At 47.1% G+C, this 18,699-nt stretch overlaps 1 protein-coding gene across 1 annotated transcript in view; it reads left to right on the top strand.

Annotated features, from left to right (window-relative positions):
* The window catches only part of Srl (sarcalumenin), a 44,258-nt gene extending 41,156 nt beyond the window's left edge, over positions 1 to 3,102 (top strand). Inside the window, exon 6 of the mRNA XM_036197668.1 lies at positions 258 to 3,102. Coding sequence (XP_036053561.1) covers positions 258 to 1,069 — 812 coding nt within the window. The 3' untranslated portion in view covers positions 1,070 to 3,102. The remainder of the gene's footprint in view (positions 1 to 257) is intronic.
* The last annotated feature ends 15,597 nt before the right edge of the window (positions 3,103 to 18,699 follow it).

Consider the following 18,699-nt stretch of genomic DNA (forward strand, 5'->3'; position numbering starts at 1 on the left):
CAAAAAGCTCCAGTTTGGACAAATACTTCACTTCACTAGAGACTCAGAAGCCACTGTATATTAAAGCATGGGTCAGACTGTTCTTGATTAAAGGTTGACAAAAAACAAGAGATAATGCTCACTGGTCTTTAGAAATCCAGGAAATTGCCAGTGCTATAACTTTGTTCAGCCCACATAACAGTCTGGTACTGGAGGGAGGTGCAAAGGGCTTTGTGTGTGGCCCACTCAGCTTGACTTCTCATTCCTGTCTCCCCAAGGCTACCCCTTCAACGACGTGTGTCAGTGGTTCATCGACAGAGCCGACCTCATCTTTGTTGTTTTTGATCCCACCAAGTTGGATGTGGGTCTGGAGCTGGAGACACTCTTCCGCCAGCTGAAGGGACGAGAGTCTCAGATAAGGATCATTCTGAACAAGGCTGACAACCTGGCCACGCAAATGCTCATGCGGGTATATGGAGCTCTCTTCTGGAGCTTGGCCCCTCTAATCAATGTCACAGAGCCTCCACGGGTTTATGTCAGCTCCTTCTGGCCACAGGACTATAAGCCTGACACCCACCGGGAACTGTTCCTCAAAGAAGAGATCTCTCTCCTGGAAGACCTGAACCAGGTGATTGAGAACAGGTTAGAGAACAAGATCGCTTTTATCCGCCAGCATGCCATCCGTGTCCGAATCCACGCCCTCTTAGTCGACCGCTATCTGCAGACTTACAAGGACAAAATGACCTTCTTCAGTGATGGGGAACTGGTTTTTAAGGACATTGTGGAAGATCCTGATAAATTCTACATTTTCAAGACCATCCTGGCAAAGACCAATGTCAGCAAGTTTGACCTTCCCAACCGTGAGGCCTACAAGGACTTTTTTGGCATCAACCCCATTTCCAATTTCAAACTCCTCTCTCAGCAGTGCTCTTACATGGGGGGCTGCTTCCTGGAGAAGATTGAACGGGCCATCACCCAGGAGCTCCCCAGTCTTCTGGGTAGCCTTGGGCTTGGGAAGAATCCGGGTGCTCCTAACTGTGACAAAACAGGCTGTGGTGAGACCCCAAAGAACCGCTACAAGCAGCACTAATCTGTGCAGCCATTCCCGGCCAGCGGCGAATGAGCGGCGTCCTAACTGTCCGAGAAGTCCTGGTGTACTAACCCTTTGAGCCGCACTGGGGACAATCAGTCTGCAGTGGAGATTTGGGAGTTCATTGAGGCCAGTGAATCAGGGAAGGAACAAGGGTTCTAGGGAGGAGAGTGGAAACTGTGAATTATAGTGTGCTTGTCTTTTTGCTTCAGTTAGAAGGCCTGACACAGGCAAGTCAGGCTTTCCTTGTTTTTCCTGGGTCTTGTCTTGGGGGACAGAGAGCAGCTAACTTCTAATGACTACTCAGATGATGAGGGTCAAATAAGCCAACCTCAGTCGAATTTCCAAGTACTAGAGGGTTTTCAGGTCACTGAGTGTCAACTCCTTTCATACAAATCTTCTGTCCGTTCCCTCTCCCTCTTTGGCTCCCTCCTACACTTGGGTTGGCTTTCAGCAGTGGACAGTCTTTCGAGTCTGATCTTCATGAATTCTGAGCCCAACCTTGGAATCTTTTCCATCTTCCCAACCAGCAGGGCATCCAGAACACTAAAATAGGAGTTTTCTGATTAGGATGCTGATCTGCTACCCCAAGTATCATTTCATTGATGTCTCAGTTGGAGAGCTCAGACACTTAGTTGGCTCCAAAAGGAGGGTGAGTGGGTGATGTACTCAAGAAGTACTTTTCCTCCTGAAAATGGCTTACATTAAAGTATTGGAAGGGCTCAGGGGTTAATTGGTTTGCGGTGTGTCTTTGTCTGTTGCATGTCTTGGAAAACTCAGATCACAAAGGTGTTGGTTTCAGAAAGGACAATGGGGACCTTGTTCCTGGTCCTTGGAGGCTTCTTCTCCCAAGTTTCAGGGGAAACTGTTTCTACAACTTCTTTGTGGGAACCCTTGACAGATGACATGTCTCTCTTGGTTCCCAGGACTGTGGCTTCTCCTTCTCCTTCATTCCCTGATGAATCAATACTTCCATCTGAGAGAAATTCCCTAGGCTCAGAACCAGCCCCAGCCCCTTGGCATTGGTGGCACACAAGGTCTGAGGTTTAGGTTCCATCTGAACTCCTGCAGATATCCACTGAATGCAGTCAGGACAGCCAGGACTTTCACACACCAGTGAGTGTGCATCTGTGTGTCCACTGTACAAGAGAGAGCTAGGGTAATGACAGACTTGAGGGCACAGAGAAAGGATCCCTCAGAGTCTTGCATGGCAGACATACATGCCATCTTGGAGCACATGGGAGCAAGAAGCCCTGGGAGGGTGAAGAGCAGGCAAAGGAAGGTCAGACTGTCTTGAGGGCCCTTTGAGCACAGCCAGCTGCTTTTCTTTGGGAGTAAGCTGTTCTGAGGACCTTGATTGTGAGGCATGGGTTGGGATCCACCAGTACCTGTGAGTCATCTGGAGTGGAAGGAAAGTGGGAAGGAAGGAAGGCTGAGCCAGAGTTGTTCTTTCTGAGGATCATGTAGGGAGTATAAGCAGATTGGTCATCAGTGGGGGCTACATAGAGAACTTCAGTTTAGGAGTTCATGTCTCTCTGATACTTAGCTGTCTGGCTGTAAGGGAAGCTCCTCTTTGGCTCTATGTAGGGCCCAGGACCTCTCACAAGTTAAATGCTCCAAAACTGCCAAGACACTGTTTCCAAGGAGTGAGTTCCTTTCATAGGGTCGCCTACTCAGGTAGATGAGCTGCAGTCTGTCTTGGATTTTTTTCTCATTAAAATACACAGCCAACCCTCAAACCCCTCGTCTCTCCATCACTTGCTCTCTGGAGAGACTGCCCCCCTCCCTGTCATGCTCCTCATGCCTGAGGGCTTTGTGCAGCAAATCTGGTTTTTCTCAGTGCAGTCAGAGACGGGGGCGAAGTGGACCAGATGGACCCTGTCCTAGCTGTCAGTGCCTGCATGCTTGGGGAAGCAGGTGAAATAAGGCAAGCAAATTCATACAGTATTTGTATTTGGGGGAGGGCCTTATGGCATTACCTTCCATTTGGATTTTCCTCCATCTTTTTCTCCTTTGTCTCCATTCTGTTCTTCTCACCCCTAATTCACTTTCCTCTCCTGCCCATGGGCTGCTGATGGGCCAGCAGAGTTTAACATCCATTCTTTGCCTAGCTCTGCAGAGATGGATTTTGAGTAGGATTCTGACTCTAGGAAGAGGGAGTTTCATCCCAGGAGAAGCATGAGATCCAGGGATTTCCCGAGTGGAATTCCATGTAGCTGCCTGAACAGTGGCCAACCTTTCCAGTGTTCTTTCCACTCTGGTTTCATCAGGGAGAACGTCTCAATAAAGTTCCAATCTCTCTTCAACACTTTGTCCTTCTTGTCTCCAGCCAGGTCAGTCTCTTAGCTTCCTTTTATCTAGTACAGCATACTCACGTTCAAGTTTCTGGCCGACAGCTTGGAACTTTATAAGCATTTGCCCTTGTTTTCACATGTCTGCTGGCGCCCCTTTGGCAGTTCCTTCCAGCACCTAACCTCCTGGGTGTGGAGGATAATCCAGTCCTCAGCTGGCAGAGAAGAAGCCAAGGCCCACTGCCGTATAGTAGGAAACCCGAAGGACTTCTTCCACTGAAGCACCTTAGTTTGTTACTTCTGACACCCAGGGCAGTGTCCCTTTTGAACAGGGATCACTTGACGTTTCCGTGCCCAGGTCCTTCACAGAGCAGCTCAGACAGTGACACCAACAGGCTCATTTCCTCTACCTTACAGCTACCTCATGATCTCCACGGCTCTGATGAGGTAGGGTCTACCAAAATGGTGAGGATGGCCACCTTCCTCTAGCTAATCCAGAAATTGGCCATCCCCCTACAGGTGTGGACATGTGCATTTTGAACGTGGCCTAACTCCTTGGGCCAGTACTCATCCCAGCACATCTCATTGATTTTGGTGTCCTAATCAGAACAGGGCTCCTTTAATTTGGAAGCTTTCTGCTCTGGAATCCTCCCAAGAGGTTTCATATTATGGTTTAAGAGCTAATTTGAAAGGGAAAAATGTGGAAGGTTGGAAAGAGCCTAAAAGGGAGAGCAGGGCACACAAATGAAGGCCACACCCATACAGTTATGCCAGGAAGGGTCCAGTCAGTGGTGAAGGCCAATGTTTCTGGGTTCTCTGGCTCAGAGGAGTTGATCGTAGGGCCAGACAAGTGGGCCATGATCTCCTACACTCACCTGACCTAGGGCAACTTTAAATAAGTGAGCACTTCCACCTGCTCTCCTGCTGCATCCTGAGCACCCTGACCTGCTCACCTGCTGCAGCCTGAGCACCCTGACCTGCTCCCCTGCTGCATCCTGAGTACCCTGACATGCTCACTTGCTGCAGCCTGAGCACCCTGACATGCTCACCTGCTGCAGCCTGAGCACCCTGACCTGTTCACCTGCTGCAGCCTGAGCACCCTGACATGCTCACTTGCTGCAGCCTGAGCACCCTGACATGCTCACCTGCTGCAGCCTGAGCACCCTGACATGCTCACTTGCTGCAGCCTGAGCACCCTGACATGCTCACCTGCTGCAGCCTGAGCACTCTGACATGCTCACTTGCTGCATCCTGAGCACCCTGACATGCTCACTTGCTGCAGCCTGAGCACCCTGACATGCTCACCTGCTGCAGCCTGAGCACCCTGACCTGTTCACCTGCTGCAGCCTGAGCACCCTGACATGCTCACCTGCTGCAGCCTGAGCACCCTGACCTGCTCACCTGCTGCAGCCTGGCTCTGCTCTTGCCTAGCCCAGAAATGCAGAGCTTTGCCCTGGAAGAGGGAAGGCAAGCGACAAGATCTTTTTCAAAGAGAAATGCAAGCTTCAGATCTGTGCTGTTCCATAGCTCAGTGCTGCCATTATTGGAATTGGGAAAGAAACAGAAAGCAGAGAAAGCAGGGCCAAAGGCCACTCAGACATAGTCAGGAAATGTGAGGGACATATGGTTACATATATAAAGGACATGGGAAAAACATTCAAGTGAAGTATGAGGGAGTGGAGAACAGGTGGAGATGTGTGCTCTTGTGTCCCAAAGATGCCTAAGTGTCTAGTAGGGTGTTGGATACACAGTAACCCTTAACTTATATGCTACTGGAATGAATAAGTAGATGCTGGAGGAGAAGGTGACTCTGTGTGTGTGTGTGTGTGTGTGTGTGTGTGTGTGTGTGTGTGTGACTCTGGATGGCCCACCTAGGATGGAGACCCAAGGCATTCAAGGAACCTGTCAGTCCCTGGCTTTGCTGATGTGTCTTGGCCTTAGAAACCTCACAGATACTGGCAGTACTTAATGCCAATTCCTCCTCGGTGACATAAAGCTTGGGCTTTTTCTAATACAAAGAAAGTGTTCTCTAGAAGATCACAAAGGCAATAAGGAGGAGGCAACAGAAAAACAATCTGCCTACTGACCTGGAACTGTACATAGGAAAGGTGTGTTCAACAGGTTGTTCTCCTAAAGATAAATTCTCAAGCATAAAGGAACTTTTCCCACACCTGCTTGCACTCTGGGATGTGGGCTGTTTATTTACATGTGTAGAGGATCCAAAGTGGGGACTGACCACTAGGAAAAGGGCGTTTCTAGAGTATTTCCTTTGTGCAGGCAAAGCACCCTTATGTCTAACGAAGATGGGCTAATCATACTGTCTGTGTCTGATGCTATGCCAAGGCTTTATGTGCGCTGTTTAACTGAATCCTCACAACCCTGCAGGGAGGTCACTGGCTAGCAGAGCTCAGAACACAGACTGTAGAGTCACACTGCCTGGAATTGATCCTGGGCTTGCTACAAGGTGGTCTTGGGCAAATGACGAAAGTGTACTTCATTGATAAAATGGAGACAGTGACTGTTCCTCTCTTATGGGGATGTGGTAGAGAGTAAATGGCTTGGTACGTGCAATGTGCTTGACTTGACACAGGACACAACTCACACATAGTACTTAGTAAATTTCAGTCATTACTACTATTGTTAGTCACTTTTTACCAATGAGACTGATAGCCAAAGTGGCCAGGATAAAGGCGTGTGTACCTGGGAGGGCTGCCCAACACCCAGCTCCCTCCCTGTATAGCTCATGCTAGGTTATTTGCTCAGGGCCACACACATTAGGTAACACTGATTTTCTGACCCTAAGCCTTCTTTACAACCAGGAGAAGATCTGCTTGAGTTTTTGAGTGCTCATTCACTACTTTGAATCTTTTTATTTTTAAATTTGCTTATTTATTTACTTGGTGTGTGTGTATGTACATATACATGTGTGTATGTGTGTGTGTGTGTGTGTGTGTGTGTGTGTGTGTGTGTGTGCATGTTCATGCATGCATGTGGACAGTTTTTGAGAGTCTGTTCTCTTCCTCAACCATATGGGTTCCAGGGACTGAACTCAGGTTATCAGGCCAGCACACAAGTGTCTCTACTGGCTGAGCCAGCTTACCATCACTACTACATTCTTTACTTCTTTTTTAAAATTATGACTGAAAATAGATTTTTATACAATATATTCTGATTACAGTTCCCCTCCCTAACTCTTCCCAGATCTTCTCTACCCACACAAATCTTTTTCTCTCTCTCTCATTAGAAAACAGACAAGCATCTGAAAAAATAAGATAAAATAAAAACGAATAAACCAGAATAGGAGAAAACAAACAAACAAACAGAAAAAAAAAACACAAGAAACATATACATTAGGAAAAGAAAGCTGGGTGTGGTGGCGAATGCCTTTAGTCCCAGCACTAGGGAGGCAGAGAAGCAGCAGGTGGATCTCTGTGAGTTCAAGGCCAGGACAGCTAGAGTTGTTACACAAGAGAAACCTTGTCTCGGAAAAACAAAACAAAACAAAACACACACACACACACACAAGAGAAAGAAAGAAAAAAGAAAGGAAGAAATCTTTTTGAGACAGAATCTCACTATTTGGCTCAGGCTGACCTTGAACTTGCTATGTAGCCTGGTCTATCCTCAAACTCATGGTCTTCCTGCCTCAGTTTCCCAAGTGGTGGGATTATAGGTGTGCCCACCAGGTCCAACTCTATTATAGCCTTATCAACACCGATTTGTGCTGACCTGGAGCCTAAAGTCTTGGTATACAGTATATATTTCTCAATTACTAATAAAGGTGATTTTGAGCTGGGTGTGGTGGCTTGTGCCTATAAGCCCAGCACACAGGAAGCCATAGTTTGAGACTCTCAAAAACAAACAAAAGATTATTTTGTGAAGAGTATGAAAATATTTGTTATATTTCCATATATTCTAGTGCTAGTGATTTTCTCAGCATTATTTCAAAAGATTTGGAAGTTTTTCAGATTTATAAGGTATAATTTCTGTCCTGGGGAAGTGGCTACCTAGTGGGAGACCCAAGGCACAGGAGAGGCAGTGATTAGGGAAGTCCCCAGGAATAAGAAGACATTTTCCAAATCACAATATCAGGATACAAAGTCTAACCCAAGATTTTCTTACCTGTTTGTTTCAAGATGAGGTCTTGCTCTGTTCCCAGGCTGGTCTGGGCTGCCTGGATCAAAGTGATTTTCCTGCCTCTGACTTCAAATATTTCCCCTTTTTCTCATTTGTAAAGAACCAGTAAATTGAAACTGTTAAATTTGTTTGGACAGTAATGTATTACCTTTGTAGAAAAGGGTTATTTCCATAAAATCAGGACTCTTCAAGAGCCAGCCAGAACACCAGAAAAGGTGATCAAGCTTGGGGAGGGAGATGGCTGGACAGGATTGGTAGGTCAGCGAGGAGGAAGAGGGATCCTGGGGAAGAGAAGGGTTTACACACACAGGAAGGTGAATCCTCGTGTGGCAGTGATGATGAAAAGGCAGATCAATCAAAGCGAGGAAACTGGGCTTTAAATGTGAAGTCCAGGGAGTCCAGGCTACAAGCTGCTGGGCAGAGAACAGCACCCAGAAACGGGAGATCTAGCCCATGGATCTGCTGGGTGGAATATGTTGGGGGTCTCTTATCCCTCTACTCCTAAGAGCTGGGAACGTGGAGAAGAAACTCCGTCCATCAGCCTGGCCCTGTGTGGCAGCCCCGATTAGACCTCGAACCCACGAGGCACTAGGGAGACTCAATCCATGTCCCTTCTCTGGTTCCTTGTGACATTTTGGGATATTCCATCTCGGGCAGCCAGTTAACTGGGGGCAGTGTTTGCGAAGGCAAGAATATGATGTGTTGGTGCTCCTACGGCCCTGTGAGGGCACAGGACTACTGTTGGTCCTCCACCTCCCTATCCCAGGGTGGACAGGGCGGGGAGAAGATGCACTTCTGGAAGGCACAGGATGCAGCTGGAATCCTCAGTGTGGCCAAATTCCTCTTCCCAAGACTGCAGGGACACTGGCTGTACCTGGCCCTGGCCTTCTTCGCCAGCGTGCTTCTGATCTTAAGGAGGAAAGCGAGGCCAGTTCCGAACCAGGGTCCTGAAGGTGGGGGAGTGGGGCTCCCGACTGAACTTGGCCAGTCTCTCAACCTGGGCTTCGACCGGGGCCTACAGGCACAAACCACAGACCGGGCTGTCGGGGCAGCCAGCCACGAGTTGGCGGCGCACGCGCACGACCGCAGGGCTCCGTCCTGCCCTCTAGCGGCCTCCTCTCGACGCTCTCGTGCTGGCACGGGCGCATGCGCAGACGCGGAAGCCCGGGACGGCGCTTCCTGGAGGCTGCGCCTGGTCTCGCGTGGGCGGTGGAGCGGCCGACGCACCGCTCGGAGCAGCGGGCCCGAGGAGCCCGAGCCGGCCGAGTCACCCAGCGGACGCGACTGTGTGTCGGAAGGCCGGGTCTCTGCCTCTCTGAGGCTGTGGCACTGCCGACTCTGAAGCCCGAGAGGCCTTGCACTTGCCGAGAGTTTTGTGCTTGCCGTTTTTTAGAGATTTTCTCCAGGGCCGGCCCCCGGGAGAAGAGGAAGTGAAGATTGTAGGAGCTACCCCAGGATTTTCCCCACTTCAGGGTAGGGGACACTGATGAAACGGCAGCCACAGGCTACCAGGGCTAATCGTACTGTGGTTGGAACGGAACTATCTGGGCTGTTTTCCCCCCAATCGCTAATTTTAGGAGCTAAAAGGACTTAAGAGATTCTGTAGTAGTTTCCTCAAGAGACCAGCGCTGGCTGTGGTAGCCAATCATTTTAGTCACAGCACTAAAGAAAGAGAAGACAGAATCGGGCAGATCTCTGAGTTTGAGGCCAGCCTAGTTTGCATAGTGAATTCCAAGACAGCCGGACTACATAGAGAGCCTATTTCAAAGTAAACAAATAGGTAAACAAAAGAGAAACAGAGATGCCTTGGAATAGGCAGAGAGCACTTGGTTAACACGTGAGGCCCAGGATTCTACCCCCAGCACCCTCCACTATAAACCTCCCGATCAGAATATAAGATTATTAGAGTCTGCTTGGAACAAGTCCAGTGACAGGGATCTGAACTCAGAGCACTTTGTATCTTTCAGCAGGGTTCAGGTTACGGTCATTCAGAAGGCAGAGATTTCCCCAGCATTTCCCAGCACAGAAACAAGTGTAGCTTCCCTGTGCAGGTCGGTGGAGAACACTGGCTCCGCATTTTGCTTCCTTCGTTATGTTAAAACCCCGGGGCAGGGCCTTTGTGGTTAGAAAGGAACGGATACACTTTTTCTCTGGGTAGCCCTGGCTGTCCCGGAACGGGCTCTGTAGATCAGGCTGGCCTCGAACTCACGGAGATCCGCCTGCCTCTGCCTCCTGAGCACAGGGATTAAGGTGCGTGCCACCGCTGCCTGGCTGGCATCTGGTATCTTAAAGCCCGAGAAGAGGAAAGTCCTTGGGAAGGGGCTAAAGGGAGACACACTGCAGGGAAGGAAGGAAGCTGCCCATCCCACCCTCTTCATCAGTGAACTTTATCCCTTTGTGCACATTCTTTCCTGGGCTTCAATGAACAGAATACCCAGCGGGGGCAGGGAATTGTAGCATATGAAACTGTGTAGTCCAACTAATTTTATAGGCCAGGGAGCTGAAGCCTGAAACAAGAAACTGCCCCAGGGTCATAGAGCAAGCCAGTGACTACGCCTTATTAGGTCCAGCAGGAAACAGATGGCAGGCTGGGGATAGAGCTCATTTGGGAGAATGTTCCTGTAGTGTTCAAGACTCCTTAGGTTTGATTCAGAGCACTGCATACAACAGCGTGCCTGTAATCCGAGAACTCTGGAGGTAGTGAGGCAGGAGGATCAGCGCTGAAAGTCCTTTTTGGCTACAGATTGAATTTAAGGCCAGCCTGGGATACATGGCTACATGAGATCGTGTGTGTGTGTGTGTGTGTGTGTGTGTGTGTGTGTGTGTGTGTGTGTGTGGTGGGGTGCACGTTTGAATTGGGTAATTTGAGGAAAGATATAGGGCATGAACTGCAGTAGTAGAATATTCTGGGGTTAGTACCAGCGGGATCTGAGTCACCTGTACTTCCAGAGAGAGAGAAGCTGTGTAGAATTTCATCTTAGTAGAGCTGGGACTTGTGAGTCAAGGGATAAAGAAAGGAGTTCAATGAATAAAAACAGTCCTCACTCCCTCCTTGTCTGTCAAGACTGCCCATGAAGCAGAGGTTGAGTAAGAGAGTCTTGATGTAGTTCAAACAACATTTCTAGAGTACAGAACAGGGTGGAAAAGGAGGCACATACCCTGAGGGACAATCAGAGACACCTAGCATAACATTTGATCTAATAAAAAGGTTGCATTTGTGTGTATACATTTTAGCATGTACTGTCAAGCATGTCCATTGTATTTTCCCATAAACTGGGTTTTCTCTGTTTGACCGATTAAAAACCAAACCTGACCACTGAAATAATCTACAGGGTGGAGATCTACCTGAATAATTAAGCTGACATCTGTCTGCCTTTCTAGAATTTGCATTCTCATGGTGGGTACCCTGTGAATGTAGAACAAAAGAACGAGCAAGAAGCAAGCAGATAACTTTGTTTTTTGTTTTTTTCGAGACAGGGTTTCTCTGTGTAGATCTGGCTGTTCTGGAACTCGCTCTGTAGACCAGGTTGGCCTTGAACTCACAGAGATCCACCTGCCTCTGCCTCCCGAGTGCTGGGATTACAGGCGTGCGCCACCACTGCCCGGTGCAAGCAGATATCTTAAGTGGCAGCACTCACCAAGGAGCTTTTGCTGTTCTTTTCATCTACTTGTGGGACTGTTCTAGGGCCACTACAAGGACAGGCCATCAGCACAAAGTTCCCATGGATGGCTGTCTCCCCTGCTGGTCTTAACAGGCCACCCACCTTCTTTAGATTAAAAGAGCAAGTGTGGAAATCTGAAGGAATATCTTGGATTTCTGTTTGGCTTTCTATGTAAGAGAGCTTTTGAAATTAAAAATGTCTCTGCCTGGAGCCATCCTTACCCATCTCCTGATTCCCGAGATCCCCCAGGATCTGGGCAGGAGCCCAGGGTGCTACCTCTCCTCTCTGCTCAACTCCTACTGGGTGTTCCACCCACAGGCTCAGTTGTTAATTGCATTGCTGGTGCTGCTGGGGGAACACGAAGTTCTTCAGGGATAAGCAACAGCCAGTTTGGTGGGGAGTTTCACCAGTACCCCTAAAATGGTGTGCTATAAGAGACAGAAGCCTAAATCCTTGGGCTCCTTCTCCTATGCTTCCTCTTCAGAATTTTTATTGACCTCTTCTTTCCTAGAAGGCTCAGGACCTTTCTTCCATGGTCCTAATCTCCATCCTCATCTAAGGAAGTAACAGGGTTTGTGGACTACATGCCTGGCTCCGTGCTAGGTGCTTCCTATCCTGTATTTAGTCAATTCCATAGCTGTCCATTGTATAGAAAGTAGAGACTTCACCTAGAGAACTTAAAAAATTCTTTGTTTATATTTAGGAAATTATTTACATGTGTGTGCATGGGTGTGCATTGGTGCCTGGAGAGGCCAGAAGAGGGTACTGGATCCTTCAGATCCAGAATCAGAAGTTCTGAGGTGTTCAGCAAGAGCAATAGTTGCTCGTAACTGCTGAGCCATCTGGACTACCAACTCCTGCCTAGGAAACATTCTTTAAAATTTAAATTCCAGATTTCTTACTTTACTTTTTTATGATTTTGAGAATTTCATTGATGAATACATTGTATTCACACCATTTCTATCCCCCTTCCTCACTTTAACTCTTTCTGCGATCACTGCCTCAGCTCCCTCCCTCCCTTCCCCTTCCTTTCTGCTCCTCATCTCTTCCTACTCTCCCTCCTCCCTTCCCTCTCTCTTTACACACCACACACACACACACACACACACACACACACACACACACACACACACACACATACATCCACACACATACATCCACACACACATACATCCACATTCACACGCACACATACATACATACACACACACATACATCCACATCCACACACACATACATACATCCACACACACATACATCCACATTCACACACACACACACATACATACATCCACACACACATACATCCACATTCACACACACACACATACATACATACACACACACATACATCCACACACACATACATCCACATTCACATGCACACATACATACATACACATTCACACACATATATACATTCACACACATACTTACACACATTCACACACACACACACACACACACACACACACACCCTACTGAGTCCATTATAGAAAAATTTGAAAACCACAGCCAATAAGGGCAGGGCCCACATTGATCTCATTCTAATTCCAAGATTTGTCCTGACACACTTCTCCTTCAGAAAAAACCCTGTTGTTAGAGTATTTGGGTTCATTTTGTATGTTTGCTCTTCAGAGCCTTTTCTGCATGCTGTTTCCTGTGTTCCCAAATCTTGTGCACAGCACATGTACTGTTTTAACTTGCGGATTTGCCTGGTGTTCGATTCCCTCTGTGGTCTGTACATCTGGATACCCTACTATACTCCTCTGATGGTGGTGCCTCCTTCATCTACAGGCCATTTCAGCTCCTTACAGTGCCAACACCCATTCTTCAAGACTCAGCACAATGACACCTTCCAAAGGATGTGCCTCCAGTGTCATTTTCCTCGAGATTTCTGAGCTCAGCTTTGTAGACCTTCCCTACACTTATTACATCTCCCTTCTGTTATAACAATTTGGATATGCAGTTTATTTTTTTCTTGGGCTGAAGTAGAGAATCTGCTGTGTTAGTGGGTCACCCCAGTTCCTAACAGAGGACCTTACACACTGTCAAACACCAGAGAACAAATGCTTTGGGCTTTTTATGGTGGGGAGAATTTGCAAAGTAAAGATTCTCCCCTCAACGTGGTTCCTTTGCTTAGAACTAAATTCACCTGTAAAATTATCGTCTTGGTGGAGACTAGGGTGGGAGAGGGGAGGGGAACAGTGCTAAATGCTTCCTGTCTATTATTTGTGCTTTTATTGAAAGCTTTAAATTCAGAGAAATGAAGAGACACCAGTTAGAACAGGCGGAGAACAGTCTGCTTATTTCCTGTCCAGATGGGGTCCAACAGAATGGCGGTTGAAACCCTTCACCTTAAAAACACGCTGTAGCTTTCTCCTTCATGTTTGTCCAGAGAGCAAAAGCCTCACTCCTGCTTTTGTCGCCGTGGAGAGAGGTGGGCCTTGCCTGTGACTGCACGTCGCTGTGGGGCCTGAGTTGGTTCGGAATATCCATTTCCCATATCGGCCAACACAGGCAGAGTGCTGGCGTGGGCTGGGATGGCTCCCCTGCTTTGTCACTGCCCACAGCTTGGCTCAGAGCCCTTGGGAATCAAAACCTGTCCCTAGGAGAGGCACAGAAGGCTCTCCTTAGAGACAGTAGCTTGCGTGTGTGCAAGGCGGCAAATGTCAGTCCTTGTCCCCGTGGCCAAAGTCCAGGTCAGTGAGGAGCCACACAGATAGGTCAGTAGAAGTAGCTACTGTAGGAAGTAGTCCCCTTTCTGGGCATCAGACAACTTAGCCTTTTACTCGGACTCCGCCAGGAGCTCACTGTTTCCATGAAGGAAGGCCATTAACTTCTTTTTCTTTCTTTTTTAAAATCACCTTCAGTCCCGTCGTGCCAAGGGTAGAAGGGTTACTTGAAAGTAAAAACCTTTCCCTGCCCATAATGGTGTCCCAAGTCTAAGTTACAGCAATAGACGGTATGCTAAGGTGCCTTTTGTAGCACAGAGAGACCAACTCCACCTTCCCAGGGTGGAGATAAAGCACGTGAGAGTAAACTTAACTCAAGAGAGGGCACTTGAGTTAGGCCTTCAGATTAGAACTCTGCTTTGCAGATGGAGCTCGGTATGTCTGTGGGGGATGCTGTGTACTGTAGTGTCAATGGAATGTGGGGGGTGAGAGTGAAGGAAGGCTGGACGTGCAGGTCTACTAGGGTCTAGTAGAAAAAGGCCTTCGTAGGCCATGCAGATTTGGGGCCTTTTCCTGAGGGCACAGGAAGGGCACCGAACTGCTGTATTAGTATTAGTATTAATACTTTTAGTGCTGGGATTTAACGGAGCTTTTTAACATGCTAGGCAAGTACTCTGCTACTTAGCTACATCACCCCTCCCCCTTTAAAATTGAGGCAAGATCTTACTAAGTTGTCTGTGTTGGCCTCTGAGCTGGGGCTGCAGGTGCACACTGTCCTGCCTAGCTTGTTTCTGTGTTTAAGGAAAAGATGTAGTCATAGCTGTGTTGTAGAAAGAGCCCCATGGCAAGTGTGGGGACTGAATTGTCAAAGATGATAGATAGATACATATATAGACTGTCATAGAAAAGAAAAGTTGAGGACCTTAACTAGCGGGCTAGAAGCAAAGATTAGACAGGGTTGTCTACCCCGGTGTTCTGTGCTCCTGAACTCACCTGTGCTCTGCTGCTTTTGTATATGTTCCCACCCTAATGAGCCTTTGATGTTGATCGTGATTTTGAGACCGATTCAAGGGGACTGTGACCTGTTTGGGTTTTGAGCTTATTCCATTTCCCTGTTCTATTTACCCAACACTTCGGAGAACCCACTTCCCGGAGATCAATCAGAAAACCGTTGTTTGCCTCAGACTGCTTCTCACATCCATCTTCAGCACTGACTCTGTTCTCTGGCATTGGAATCAGGACTCTATATTGGTCCTGAGATTTCTGTTGTCCTTTCCAAAAGGAAGGATGAGACACTAAGTCTTACTGTAAGACCCTGAAAGCAGGAACTAGAAGACATTGGATTAATAACCAAGTTTGGGATATCAGCCTTTAGAGAGATCAGTTGGTAAAATTCAGGGCAGTCCTATATGACTAGACATGCCTGAGCACCTTGGTTTAAATTTAGATCACTTATATAAAATGTAATCTGAAAACCGTGATGCAAGCCTTCTAATTGCTTTACTGCTGCTGTCTTGGCTGAGGTTACATATGTTGTCCTTTCTTGTTCTATTTGTTCGTAAAGCTGTCATCTAATGATTCTTGGGCCAATAGACTTTAGCAGTCAATCAACAAATAGGTTCTTGGTACCTGTGGTGTGTCCTACTTAGCCTTCATTGTCAACTTGACACAGCCTAGTCATCTGAGAGGAAAGTCTTGATTAGCAAATTGTCTCCATTAGATTGGTCTGTGGGCATGTGTGAGGGGGTTGTCTTGATTGTTAAGTGATGTAGGAGGCCAAGCCCACTGTGGGTGGAACCATGCCTACGCAGGTGGTCCTAAGCTATATAAGAAGGCTAGTTGAGCAAAAACCAGCAAGCAGTGTCTCCATGAATTACACTTCAAGTTTCTATCCTGACCTCCCTCAGAGGTAGACCATGACCTGGAAGTATAAATTGAAATAAATATTTTTCTCCCCTAAGTTGCTTTTAGTTTGAGTGTTTTATCACAGCAACAGAGAGGAAAGTAGAACACATGGCTAATTTAATAATTGACACTATATTATATAGCTGCATCCTGGCCATGTTTTCAAGCAATCAAGAGACACTAGTATTATTTTAGTTTACTCTAGTTGGTAACGACAAAATCATGAAAACCAGTTAAAGAGCAGAAAAGTAGGAAGTTTGGCAGGAGTGGCATAGACCACAAATACCCCAGAGTCTGATAGAGAAAAAGAAATGGGTTAGGCCTTTTGGTCTCTCCAGTTGCAAGTTGGATCTACTTAACTGCCACAGGGGTCAATGCTGGATCCAACTAGTCTTAGTGTGAGATTGGAAGCCAAGCAGCACTCTGTGTGCCTTCATGGGGCTGTGGTCCTGCCACACAAATGTCTGCCCTGTGTCAATCTGCATTCCCTACAGATGAGGATTTTTCCATCCACCTTCAAAGCTCAGCTCAAATGCCCCGCTGTTTTCCAGAAGATTCTTCCCTCTCCTCAGTCAGGACTGACGCTGTCTCTCTCTTTCTCTACAGCCCTTTGTTGATGAACAGATTGGTGTTTGCACCATTTCCATTAGATCGTGAGGTACCTGTTAGCAGGGCACATGTGTGATTCATTTCTCTACTCCCAGTGGCTGGAGGAGATGGAACCTCACTCAGAAATTGTCTGCTTAATGGATGAAAAATAGTTCACAGCTTTCATTCTCTCTCTGGCACTTGAGCTATCTAAAGTCAGTTTTGTAAAAGTAATAGTAAAATCAGAAGGGAATGGTCCTGTTTTCTGGATCCAGTTTCTGGCAGGAGGCATAATAAGTGGTTGGGGGCTTAGTTTTGTGGTAGAGCACTTGCCTACAAAATTTAAGGGGATAGGTTTGATTCCCAGTTCACCAAACAACAACAAACCCCAAGGTATAGAGAAATGAAATTAAAATGATTTTAAGTAGAGTTTGTGTACACACACAAGGTGAGTGTTCCGTCCAGTCTCCCCTTGGTTTTGACCTCTAAGGATCAAAGGGACAAATGGGGTATGAGTGGCCAGAAGCTTTTCTCTAGAGCATGGGATCAGAGAGCTGGGGCCAAGTTCTGATGGCTTGTTGGTGGCATTATCGGTGCCTCCCCAACCTGAAGGTTTGTGCACCAAATAAGAAAAAAAAGTAAGTCCCTTAGGACACAAAGTGTTGCTTGTATATTAGGCATAGATTAGTCATGCCTCCTGCTAAGCAAGCCTAGTCACTGTATCTCCATATCCTCAGCCCTTCCGTTCTGTGAGGGAAGTTCTCATGCTAGTCACTAATATCTGCTTGAAATAATTCATTCTCCATTCAGGCCCAAAGGCCAGATCCAAAATAGTAGTCAGAGAATAACACGCTTGTTTTTATTTATCTTTTAAAAATTATATTAGTTTTGTTTTGAGAAGTGTCTCTGTGTAGCCCTGGCTTTCCTGGAACTCACTGTGTAGACTAGGCTAGCTTTGAATTTATAGAGATCCTCCTGCCTCTGCTTCCCAAGTGCTGGGATTAAAGGTGTGTACCACCCTGTCTGGCACATTTTTTAAGGTTCATGTTTATTTTTTTGTATGTTTGTGCAGTTCAAACATAGGGACTACACCAACTTATTTGTCTGGAGTTAAACAGGTAATTGTTAGATGCCTGATGTGGGTCCTCTGGAAAAGCAGTATGTGTTCCGAGTCACTGAATCATTATTCCAGCCTCTAGACTGGTTGTGTGGTGGGTATCCACACATCCATGCATGTTCACACAATAGAAAATATGACAAGGAATGTATGTGGAGGTAGAGGACAATTTGTGGGAGTTGGGGCTTAGACCCGGATCAACAGGCTTGGTGATCAAGGCCTTGACCTGCTGAGCCATCTTGCTGGCCCAAAGAGCATGTATTGTTATGTTTTACTTTGTTTCTAAGTCAGATGCCTTCCTCTCTGAGCCTCAGTTTCCTTACCTATAAAATGGAGATAACCATATCTATCCTGCAGACCTGTGGGGCTCCTGGGAAGCTCAAAAGAGACCGAGAATGTGACAGAGCCTGTAGACTGCCGGATTGTCCGAACGCTATGGTTTTTAATCCGTGCTGGAGGGCTGTGAAAGCCATTGCACATCTAGACAGTGACATCATGTGCATGCTATTGGAGTGCAGGGTGGGGCACAGAAGACAGGCCCAGAGTCATGGGGGCAGGCTAGAACCTAAAAGGGAACTCCACCCATTGCCTGTCTGTAGAAGATCTGATTCCTTTGTCATTTGTTTCTCTGGCTCCTAAACAGTCAGTGCCCGACTTCTGCGCTGGGGGAATACTCAGGTTACTGTTCAATTGTAAGGACCACACTGGTTTACTTGTCTATCTCTAAGCTACAGTGTGGTATCTCGACATGATGGGTATTCAAGATAAGAAGTTTGTATTTTGTGAGATCTCCTCATTGCTCCCATTCTCACTTCCTCTGTGTTTGCAAATTCTACTTGTAAATAAACATGAAAAACCAGGACGTGATTCAGAGAAATGGAGGCTTAACTTGTGCATAAGAATGACTGGCCTGCTTCAGAACCTGAGTCTTCTGTCCAGGGCTTTGTTGATTCCAGGTGTCTGTAAAGCCAGGGCCTGTAACCAGGTAGTTTTTGAACACCTTCTTTGGTCCCGCTTGTCACTGGAACAGAAAGAAAATGGCTTACTTAACAAAGACTTGTATTTATTGTGTGTTTGGCTCCATCCTGGGTGCTTTGGGGAACAAGATAAAGTTATGGCTTCTGAGCTGGCAGTTCTCAACAGTACGGTTAAGATAATGACTGTGGAGGCTCAGGGAATTCCCAGTTGCAGGCAGTTTTTGCAGAGGGCAAAGGGTGTGGTAGAGAATCACTGACTTGGAAGACAGGCGGAGGCG

The sequence above is a fragment of the Onychomys torridus genome, chromosome 8, assembly GCF_903995425.1.
Source record: "Onychomys torridus chromosome 8, mOncTor1.1, whole genome shotgun sequence".
In the NCBI taxonomy this organism is placed as follows: Eukaryota; Metazoa; Chordata; class Mammalia; order Rodentia; family Cricetidae; genus Onychomys; species Onychomys torridus.